Source organism: Miscanthus floridulus, chromosome 15, assembly GCF_019320115.1.
Source record: "Miscanthus floridulus cultivar M001 chromosome 15, ASM1932011v1, whole genome shotgun sequence".
Lineage (NCBI taxonomy): Eukaryota > Viridiplantae > Streptophyta > Magnoliopsida > Poales > Poaceae > Miscanthus > Miscanthus floridulus.
The window spans coordinates 36,905,230-36,916,864 of record NC_089594.1 but is presented as its reverse complement, the minus strand read 5'-3'; the positions used below and the strand labels follow the sequence as shown (position 1 = coordinate 36,916,864).

The window sequence follows — 11,635 nt, the reverse complement described above, 5'->3', positions numbered from 1 at the left end:
ATGGCCCTGTAAAAGACATGTATGGATGTCAGTGATTTCGGCTATCAATTGCATAAGTTATTTAATTTAAGCAAGACAGTATTTAAAAGCAGTCACATATAGATAGAGTTAATACTTCAATACATTATTATCTGGATAGAGCTAAAACTTCATACATTATCTTTTAGGACGGAGAGAGCACCTTAACAGAGCTCTTATTTGAAAGACAGCTCCTATTAGAGCAACTCTCATGCTGATCATATATTTGCTAAACAAGTAGTATTTTATAAAGAATTACTCGAATGTTATGTCAAATTCTTTGGAATGGACAAAGATGGCAAACCTAGCTTCTCATGATTTACTTTCTACGTAGTAGAACAATTTTATCTGTAGAGTTTATCCTAAATATTATAGTCATCATAGAATCCTTTTGACACGGAAGTAGAAAAGAAATCCTACCAAACAACTGATACTGATAAAATCACTGTTAGTCTGTCTGGGGAAAGATGAAGAGAACCTTTGATTCGAATAGAAACGCTTCATACGGCAGAAACAAAATTGATTGCACGCGCCGATCCCGGGAAAGATCCCGATCCTTGCACAAAAAGCTGTAATTTGACCGGTCAACCTCGCGACCCCTTCTCCCGGTTGGGCTGGGTTGGCTTCCTTCCCGTTCCCGCCACGGCGCCACCTATATAAACCCCGTCCAACCAAAGCCACGTCCACGTACCTCCGCCAGCTTTTTCCACCCCCACAGGAATAGCACACCTAACAAGCTAGCGCCTCGTCCCCCTCCTGCCGACGTACGTCTCCGTTGACCGGGCCGCCGGATCGGAGCGAGATGCTCCACGGCGTCAGGTTCCTGCGCTCCGCCGTCGCCGCCTTGGCCCGCCTCGCGCACGCGCTCATCATCATCCGCAGCAGCCTCCTCCGCCTCATGCCCCTCTGCTCCCCGACGTCGACCTCGGCGATCCCCGCGCCATGGCAGCAGCCGGCGGCGGCGCCCTGCGGCAGCAAGAAGGCGCACCCACCGGTGGGGACGGCGCTGATGGCCCTCGATGACCCCAACAAGGACCAGCTGCAGGCGCTGTCGTCGGCACAGACACCGGTGGTCGTCGTCGTTGTTCCGGCGCTCAAGCAGCAGCAACAAGCGGGCGAGAGAGCTGTGGAGACGAAGACGGCGGCGGCTTCCAAGGCGGCGAGGGGAAGGCGGCCGCCCAGGCTGGCCATACCGGCGCCCATGGCTTGCGCTCCCGGGGTCGACCCGTTCGGCGCGGTGGCGGACCTGGATGCAGAGGTGGCCACCGAGCTGGAAGTGCAGGGCGAGGGGTTCTGCCTGGCCAGCAGGAGAGGGGTGAGGCACGCCATGGAGGATGGTTATGGGGTCATCACTGATCACACCGTTCAAGGAGCCTCCCAATTGGTATGCACATTTTATCAGCTCCACTCCAGATTGTTAATTTATTATGAAGCTCAATGCAACTACGTTCTGAGGATGGGGATACCAACCTACTAGCGAGGTGTTCTAAATGGTGTAATGTTTTCCCAAATGAAAATCAGGTAAGAAACTGGATTAATGCATGATGATTGATGAACAATGAGACGGTGCGGAAATCTACATTTTATGGATAAATGGATAAATGTTCATAACTATTGCTTAGTTTCGCGATCTTGTAAAAAAATCGAAATCACTTTTGAACCTCATAATAGACTTCATTGGCCTAGAGACATCAAATAAAATGCTTTTTTTTTTTTTGCGATGTGCTACATTGAGGAAGAAGACATCTCGCAATAAGCGAGAGAGGGAGAAGAATTGAAGTTGGCCATCGAATGAAATCGAACGGACCGAACAGATATGGTTGTTCAAAACTTCAAATATGTTTGATGATGAATAATAATACAGACTCCTCCCAAATATTTTCTTGTACAAACGGATCGATACGTGTGTATGCGGAACTAAGTACACTAAACTATATATGTATTGCTAAATGGGTAGAGTTCTTGCCTTTCTTTGAAAAAGCAAAATTAAATGCTTACAAACTATGATCTCCAAGTGAATTTGATCTTTGCGCAACCATTCTGGAATTGTAAAATAGAAAAATACTCACATAAGTACATACTACTCTATCATACTCTCTCTGTTGCAAATTATAACTTTATAAGATGGTTTGGCTTTTCTAGATACACGGTTAAAATCAAGTGGAATGGCATTATTTTTTTTAAAAAAAAATCAGCATGGAATCTTAACTCTTAGCTTCTCACTGATAACCCTTTTGTATTCTTATTATGCAAGCAACGCACCTAGCTAGTACTATGTAGTTGTTTAAGAAAGTAGTATTGACGAAGCGAGAACCAGTCCATTGCTTAGCTGCGAAACTTCCAAAACCTAGAATGTATTTTTTCCCCTCTCTCTCAAGCTAGAGAAGTTAAGGGCACATGACTTCGTTGGTCAAACTAAAAGGCAGCAGCATTGTATTTAAAACTTGTACTATATCCGTTATTTTATTTCGTCAATATGAATGTAAGATGAGCATATATTCAACAAGCAAGACACCCATATAATTAAATCTGCGTCCTTGTTTTTCCTGTGCAGGCGTTCTACGGTGTGTACGACGGGCACGGTGGGCGGGCGGCCGTGGATTTCGTTGCCGACAAGCTCGGCAAGAACGTCGTCGCCGCACTCGCCGCCTCGACCACGGCGAGCCAGCAGCAGCAGGAGCAGGAGCTATCGCCGTCGTCGTCGTCGACGCAGCCGCCCAAGACGAGTGCTGCTGTAGAAGATGAGGCGGAGCAGGAGCAGGTTGACGCGGTCGTGGCGGCGATCAGAGCGGCCTACCTGACGACGGACCGGGAGTTCTTGACCCAGGTAGGCATCATCTACATATCGCTTACCATGCGCAGCATCAGATTCGTGTGTAGCCTATAGGAGAAGCTTGCAAATTGCAACGCAAGAGCAGCAAGCAACTAGTGGCTTTTTTTTTGTTTGACCGGGTCTGCTGTGCATGCACATTATTGTATTCATGGGTACGGCGGCGTGCATGCATGGTTTGAACGGGTCAAGCCTCTCTTGCGTGTAACCCCGTTCGCTTTATAGTTTATGTGGCTTATAAGTCGGCTGATGCTGTTTTATTGTGAGAGAAAAACACTGTATCATAATTGATAAGCATAGCTCATACGATCGAGCGAACAGAGGTACTGGTGTCGGTAGTGGCAGGTACCAACAGTTGGCTTAATCTGCTAGGTTTAAGCCAAGTGGTGTCCAAGGCGTGTGCGTGTGTGATAGAGATTGATGAATGCATGGCTTGGCTTGGCAAGCTGCTGCTGCTGCTGCTTCAGTGCCAGTGCCGTGTGGCTTCTGCTAGCTAGGATGGCATGTATGCATGTAGTAGAGTAGTACTGTTCACATGCATTGACCAAATGACCAGGTCTAGGTCATGCATGCACCTCACCTGCCTGCCGTCCACCCTCGTCCGTACGGCACGGCTACGCGTTCTCAATTGAAGTACAGTACGTAGTTGAGTGTTTTTCCCCGCGTCGTGGAGTTGAACAATCATATTCTTCCTTCTTTCAACATTAATGTTTTGTGCATTTCAAAAGTTTAGTTTTCTGCTTTAATGTGTCCAGGCTAGCTAGGTGGTTAAGGCATTAAGCTTCTGCATATTATTTAGTTCTTATGTTTTTTTGGCAAGGAAATGTAGTTGTTCTATTTATCTAATAACATCGATCTCGTGTGTTAATCTACACTAATTTAATATATTAATGGTGAAAGTTAAACTAGTTTGAACTAGAGTTTGTGTTTGGATGATTGGATCGGTTTCGATTTCTGATGGAATGGGATGAAATGCTACCAGACACAATATTTGTGAAATGATTTTGCCTCGGAATGTTTCTATCGTTCCACACTTTTTGAATGGGGCGAGTGAAGTGGCTTGAGCCTGGTTTCGCTATATTCCATTTCTAGTTTCTCCTATACACCAGCATTAATAATTTTTCCTAGTTATCATTTTTAGCACAATAGGTTAAATGAGTTGTATTAATGTTATTCCTTTCCACAGAAAGTTCTGTATTTTTTAATACTCCCTCCGTTCCTTAATATAAACCATATAGTTTTTAGCACCAATATTAACGCACGGCCTGGGGAAGGATGTGGGACCGAGAAAAAAAGGAAAATCAGGCCATTTTCTCTCTCCCAATCAGATTGCTTCCTAAATCTAAGGGATTGGTTGGGGCATTTGCTATGTACGGTGAGAATGTTTCCAAATTAATCAACGTTATATTTTGGAATTTTCTTTAAAAATTTATATGACTTATATTAAGGAACGGAGGGAGTATATTTTTATTTATGTATTATGATTTTTATATAAAACATTTTTTTGATTTAGAATTCACCCTACCAACCAAACGATTGCATAAGATTGATTCTGATTCATCACCTAAAACATTTCTTAAGATCTAGATCTGAAGTGTTTCTATGAAAATTTAGATCCCTACCAAACGTAATCAAACTAACACAGAACAAAGGACATATACTCCCTACCAGAGGAAGTATACTGCTTGAAACTCTACCACGGTCTAGTTTATCACTTCTCATATATTTTTGGTCCCTGATTTTTGTTATTGTTCAAGTGACATATAATTTTTTCATTGTTTGGACATAATAAAATATGAACTATCTCATATAAGTACGTTATCCTTTTAATTATATTAGCTGATTGTATAAAACTATTGTTTGCCTGCAGTATAGCAACTCTATTGAATTATTATTGCAAGAAAGCAGTGTGAAGCGAATTTCACACACACATGAGCAAATTTTGAACATAGCTTGCACATGGGTTTTCCATGAATAGTAGTACTACTAGTAATTGCTAGTACTATTGTAAATAAATCGGAGTTTAGCTATTGATGAATTTGCAACTGCTTTATATCACTATTACTATTACTATCACTAGTAATTTGCATTTGATAATTACTAATCGGCCGGTACTCCTGTGTTATGCATGTATATGTGTAGGGTGTACGCGGCGGTGCATGCGCGGCGACGGCGCTGGTGAAGGACGGTGAGCTCTTTGTCGCCAACGTGGGCGACTGCCGCGCCGTCCTCGGCAGCCGCAGCGGCGTGGCGACCGCGCTGACGAGCGACCACACCGCCGCCCGCGAGGACGAGAGGCGCCGCATCGAGAGCTCGGTAAGTGACGATCAACGATACGGACCAAGAGCATTTTTTTTTGCGTAAATATACGGAGCAAGAGCATAATCATGCCGGCACTGCACAAGTGATCCGCTCGAAGCTTTCTGTTTGCAGTCCAGCCAGCAGTACTGATGAGATTGCACACGTGCGTGTGGTGTTGCTATGCATTGCAGGGAGGGTACGTGAGCTGCGGCAGCAGCGGCGTGTGGCGCGTGCAGGACTGCCTGGCCGTGTCGCGCGCGTTCGGCGACGCGTCCATGAAGGCCTGGGTCACCTGCGAGCCGGAGGTGTCGCGGCGCCGCCTCACCCCGGACTGCCGCTTCCTCGTCGTCGCGTCGGACGGCCTCTGGAACAAGGTGTCCTGCCAGGAGGCCGTCGACGTCGTCGTCTCCGCCGCCGCGGCGGGAACTGCATCCTCCGTGGGATCGTGCAAGGAGCTGGTCGCCTTGGCCAGGAACAGAGGGAGCCGGGACGACATCACCGTCATGCTTGTCGATCTGCAGCAATTCATTTCACAGTGACAGGACGCGGAGACCATTATATATCGATCAGCGAAAGAAAACATTCGTTCGTAATCAAATGTTTTTTTTATGTCGTATTTTCCTTTTTTCTTTACGTTTTACTGTTGGATACTGTAGATGATTTTCCAAGAGATTATATTGTACGTAGTAGTGTAGAGAGGGCTGCCTTCCGAAGAGATTTGAATTGAAACTCATCGGAAAGTGCAGATGAAGATTAGCGCGACATGTAAAATAGCAATGATGAGCCTTCGATGAGATGAATTACTGTTTGGCAGCACTGGCTCCCGGACGTCCCGACGCCCGCACCTCCTGCAACGCTCACGCTAGTGCCTGCTGCACGCACAGGTTGGGCCGCCCGCGCCACTCTCCCACGCTTCCCTGCTTCCCGTGCCCCTCCACGCCTGTCGCGTCGCTTCTCTCCATGCACGGCGCCCCAGCAGCTATGACAGGTGGCTCACTTTGCAACATGCACAATGCCCTGATCTATCTTTGAAACATCTAAATAAAACAATTGCAACATATGTACGAAACAGCCAAAACATGCGTCTGAAACACATGAAAAACACTTGAAAAACAATTGCAAGCATATGCAACATCGAGATAAAACACTTGCAACATATATGTGAAACATATGCAACATCCTGATAAACACATTGCAACATACGTCTGGAAAAAAAATGAAACATTGAGAACAGACACTTACAACATACGTGTACAATCATTGCAACATATGTAATATCCCGATCTACTTTTACAACATCTACATGAAACATTTGAAACATACCTACGAAGCATCTGAAATACTTGAAACATACGCTTGCAACATGGAAGAGCCTGGGGGCAGGCGATTCCAGCCGTCGGAGGCGGTGCCGCGTGAGCTCCACCACCACCACCGTCTCTAGCAGCACCGGGCTTGGCTGGCCGAGCGGGCAGCGCGCACAACGGTCGGGAGCGAGCAGCGCGGGAGGGGCGAGCGCGACGGGTGGGAGCGAGCGGTGTGGGATGGTCGCGCGGCAGCAGCGAGGTGGAGTGGGTGCGCGGTGTCCGGACGAGAAGGCAGCAGCTAGAGAAGGCCACCACGTTAGAGAATGCCAGCGCGGGCGGGCGGCACGGTGGATGCGCCCGCGGCGGTCGCATGCGTGCGGTAGTGGGGAAAGGAAATGTCGTTATTTTTTTATTTTTTGGAGAAACCGCGTTGTACCGAAGGTTGAGCGGAGGATGCCTGTTTGGCCTAATCGTTGGCCAGGCCTGGGAACGAGCCGTCTGAACGGAACACGCCTGGATGAACGCCCGTGTGCCAGCATTATCGATTACTATTTGCTTACCGCTACAAATTCGTCGATACATGGTAGCGGGAGAAGAAAAACTATCAACATTCATGAAAAACGAGGACTGAAATGTTGCGTTATGATTTATTCTTTCTATAAATTTTTAAAGCTAATTTTAAACCATTTTTATAGACGTCATTCTTTTTGATAGATACGGCTCTATCAAAATTAGTCTCCAAAATTGGTTTCTAATTTGACCCGCCTTTATAAAATCGATTTTTAGAAGTTGCTGCAAATTTTAGAGGCGGTTTTTTAGATGGGACTGTAATTTTATAGGTGCCAAACCACCTCTAAAAATGATATTTTTTATAGAGGTATTTCTAGAGACGGTTGGTAATTTACCGAGAAAAGAAAATAGAATGGGGAATGTTGGCCGGGAAAATAGAACTGGGAATGCGAGATGTCAAAAATGAAACAAATCGATTAGGAACTGGTCGTCGATAACAGTTAGGAATCGATAATTAAAATTACGAAGAATGATGCACCATAAAACAATAATGATTTTGGAGTAAATGACAACCATCATATAACAACTCGAATAGCTGTATCATTTTAGTCCAACAAGTTAAAAAACGTGTAAATAGACGTATAAACTTGTTGATGCGTGTTTTATAGTCACATGTATGCCATGCAACATATTTTGCCACCATGGCAGGTGACATGACGATTTTTATACACATGGCCCTATGACTTTCTCCCTCCTCATCTAGGTTTTCTGCTGGTTGTTATCCATGTCTGCTAATTCGTTCAACTAATCACTTCTTGGAGTATCATAGTCATCGGTACCTGAACAAATCAGAACGATGACATTCCTAGCGACCTTCGACGGCAATGGAGCCACAGTGATGTGCAAAAGATGGACTTCGGGGTTGTTTGGATGGTGGTGTCGCCGAGGTGCCTGCCTGGCCCAGGCAAGGCTCCCAGACATTCAGCCTGTTCGGCTGACGCTGAAACAATTGTATATGATCGTGGATTATTACTGCTAGCTAGTTTGGTGTGTGAGAAAAATACTATTCTAGCTGAAAATTTACGATCGTTTACGACCAAGCGAACAGACTGATTGGATTTCATACGCCTAGGACCTGGATCACTTGCCTGGCCACATGGTGCCTGGGAGGCCGTGGTCCAAAATAACCCCTTCTTCCCTATTGTAGCCTGTAATTTTGCAAAGTGTGCGTGTCGCACACAAACCACAGCAACTTATGCTGAGTAGGGTGTCCTTACAATTCTCAAGTTTTTTGTCAGTAGAAGTTCGCTTTTGATGGATCCACAACCCCCGACTTGCTTCCAGAGGTGGTAGAGTGGTGGACACATGCGCGCAGATTGTAATGCAAGCGGCATTAGATAGGCTCGCAAACCATTACTTCAGCTAAAAAAGAATTAGATCAAATGATCTATTACTGTTCTTTCATAATTAGCGTTGTGAGCCATGATGAGTGGTCTCAGGGTGTGACTTGCACTGTGTGATGGCATGGCCAATATTTGCACCGCAATGGCCAGCAGGCATCTTGATGCGTTCGTGGTTTCATGCCGATCTCTTGAAGATGAATGCATATCGTAGCTGTGCATAAAAATATCCACATCACTTGCCATGGTGGTAAAATACGTTATGTGATATACATGTGATCGTAGACGCATGCATTCGATAAGTTGGTGCACCTATTTACACATTTTGTATTATAATATAGTATAGTGCAATTTACTCATGATTTTGTGATATTTGCCTACAAGACTTTTGCCATTTCACTTGGCATATGCTTATATCCATACACCAATAGATCGAAATATTATATTTTTAATTTTTGTAAATCAATTAGAAAAAACAGAACACGGAATTGCAACAAAAACAAATAAAAGAAAGAGCATGCTACTTTTTTTTTGAGAAAAGATAGAGCATGCTACTTATGTGAAAGCTATAGCTAGTGGGCCGTGGTCCATGTGCATGCACAGGCCGTCAATCACTCAGCCCGATTCGATCAGCACCATCCAGCGTGCTGCTGGGCTAGCAGGCCGTGGCCCATCTGCGTGGACACGCCAGCCGAGTGTTTGCATGCTCGCGGGAGCCGGGCAGGACTATAGTCGCACCATGCCACCCCTCGCCAAGTGATTCGGCGAGGGTCATCTCAGAGGGAGGGAGGGGAGCCTTTTTTTATTATTGATAATGATATGAATCAGACGTCGGGATGGCCGCACACACCAATCCACACCGCTCTCCCCCGCACGCTCTCCGGGCCGTACCACGGACGGGGACGCCGCGCCCGTGCGCAAGCTCGCTGCGGCCCCTCCTAGGCCCGTGCTCCCTCCGTTCCTCGCCCCTCCGCGACCTCCATGCAACCCCGCATTCCTCAGTGACCTGGCTCCTGCTCCCCCCACTAGAGACGAGGACGACGGCGGCGGCTCCGACGAGGTAGGTCGGTCATTCTTTGGATCTGAGCCCTCCTCCCCCTCCTCCTCCCTCCTCTGGATCTGAGCGCTCCTCCTCCTCCTCCTCTGCATCTGAGTCCTCCTCCTCCTCCTCTGGATCTGACGGACACGGCGGTGGCTAGAGTTCCGACGAGCTCTGGGGTCCTATTCCCTCCTCCCTCTAACGAGCTCGAAGGTGATGGGCCAGGGGCTGTTTTGTACGTTTTTTTTTTGTTGTTTCTCTATGTTGCAATGAGTTTTTTTTGATATTACAACAGATGATTTTTGAATGTTGCAATGAGTTTTTTGAGTCGTTGCAGCAGATGTTTTTGCGATGTTGCAGTACTACTGCTTAAGATATTGCAGTACATAATATTTGATGGTGCAGCACATAATTTTAGATGTTGCGGTACATATTTTTTCGATGTTGCAGTATATGTTTTTTGATGTTGCAGTACATGTTTTTTTATGTTGCAATACATAATTTTCGTTATTGCAGTACATATTTTTCGATGTTGCACTACATGTTTTTCAATGTTGCACTATATATTTTTGCGATGTTGCAGTATTTGTACCCCGATGTTGTACTACATAGTTTTTCCATATGTTTGCAGCGTTTCGTGTTCTTTTTTGGGACAGAGGCGCGGTTGGGGAACGGGGTGCGTTGGAGAACGGGGGTCAGGGGCGCGGTGGGGAGCAGAGGACAGGGGCGGGCTCCGTTCTATTCCGTTCTATACGCGGGTGGCGGCCGTGTTCTGTTCTACTCCACGCGGGGGGCAGGCGGGTTTGGGAAGGGGTTCGGCGTCTGGACGCACTCGCGCGCCGGACGTCCTAGCGCTAGAATCGCCGTTTTTTTATCTGCCTTATAACTATTGTAGTGATCTAATTTTACTTCTCAAATTTTAAAGATTGACATTCTACGTATCATGTCTCAAAACCATTTAAGTTAGCTCCATGCCGGGTTAGAGGTGGGTTTCAAAGTGATTTCATAATTTTTACAGATATAAGAACTGATACGTATGCAGTAAGGTTTTTCGTTTCTTAGCTCCTATAAAAGTTACAAAGATCGAAGAGATGGATTGGGACAGGGAAAACTACTCGTAAAATATTTAAAACTCCTGAAAATATCTCTAGAGGCTTTCAAAATAATATTCGTCCGCAGAGAAATGGGAAGGTATTTAGAGAAAACCTAGAAAATTCCTAAACTATTCTAATTGATGTCTAAATACATTTTAAAAATTTTCATGAGAAAATATAAGATGCAACATTAATAAAAGATACATCTAATGCTAAATGCATTCATGCTGATGCTGGTTGCATCTCATGTTTTTGTTGTCAAAAGTTTCCAACAGATATTTAGACATTGATTAAAATGTTTTACAAAATTTATGGATTTTTCTAGATTTTTTTTCATATTTTTCTAGAGATAAATCTAGTTTTTGAAAACTTTTAGAGGTACTTTCATGAGCCCTAAATATTTTGTTTGGTTTTTAATGTCCCAATTTATTGTTAGATTTTTTTTGGAATTTAAAGCTTAGAGTTTTTTTTAGTTTAGAAACCTTATCAAGTATTTACTGGATTTTTTAGCAATAAAACATAATGACCCCCTTAGTTTAGAACCATTTTAATTTACTCAGTCAGCCATCTATCTAGTCTAATGCTCGACTAGTGAACGTCTAACTCCTAGCTAGGAATACTTTGCACCATTATCTATTTAATAAAATACCAAATAGTTAACATGTAACCGTTGGTACCTCCTTAACCATTCTCCATCTACAATCCCTCACATCCTATTGGCCATTGTACTTTGATGTTAGCATAGGTTGGTTTTCTAGTAGTGAAACCAACTAAGGTGGTTGCTGCTGCTACCCTTAGCTAATGATGGTAATTACTGCATGCTTGATGTTGCTACTGGTGGTCATATATAAGCCAAGGCCCCATGTCGATCCATAATACACAAGACGTTGCTAGGTTTTCAACACCGGTACGGCGCTGCTAAGTTGTGGAATAATATGTTACAATAATTCCAAATTATAACATACTATTTCACAACAATTATATATAAGAGTTGTACACTGCATATAAGTGATCGATCTGACTGAATAAAAAGATGCCATCCACAATAGCCATATTGCTCTAGACTTCATGAAGTACAAGGTAATCCATATGTGTGTGTTCCATTTTCATAGAATCACATCGTGTGATCTAAAATGTCC

At 44.7% G+C, this 11,635-nt stretch overlaps 1 protein-coding gene across 1 annotated transcript; it reads left to right on the top strand.

Annotated features, from left to right (window-relative positions):
• Positions 1-725: 725 nt before the first annotated feature.
• Positions 726-5,980, top strand: LOC136509166 (probable protein phosphatase 2C 77). Its single transcript, XM_066503997.1, has 4 exons — positions 726-1,402; positions 2,573-2,845; positions 4,991-5,164; positions 5,341-5,980. Exons 1-4 carry the CDS (start codon positions 821-823, stop codon positions 5,686-5,688), a joined length of 1,377 nt encoding a protein of 458 aa, XP_066360094.1. The 5' UTR covers positions 726-820; the 3' UTR covers positions 5,689-5,980.
• The last annotated feature ends 5,655 nt before the right edge of the window (positions 5,981-11,635 follow it).

Coding starts and splice junctions, on each gene's coding strand:
- LOC136509166 (XM_066503997.1), top strand. CDS start 821: ATGCTCCACGGCGTCAGGTTCCTGCGCTCCGCCGTCGCCGCCTTGGCC. Junction 2,846..4,990: donor ACCGGGAGTTCTTGACCCAG/GTAGGCATCATC, acceptor GTATATGTGTAG/GGTGTACGCGGCGGTGCATG. Junction 5,165..5,340: donor GGCGCCGCATCGAGAGCTCG/GTAAGTGACGAT, acceptor TATGCATTGCAG/GGAGGGTACGTGAGCTGCGG.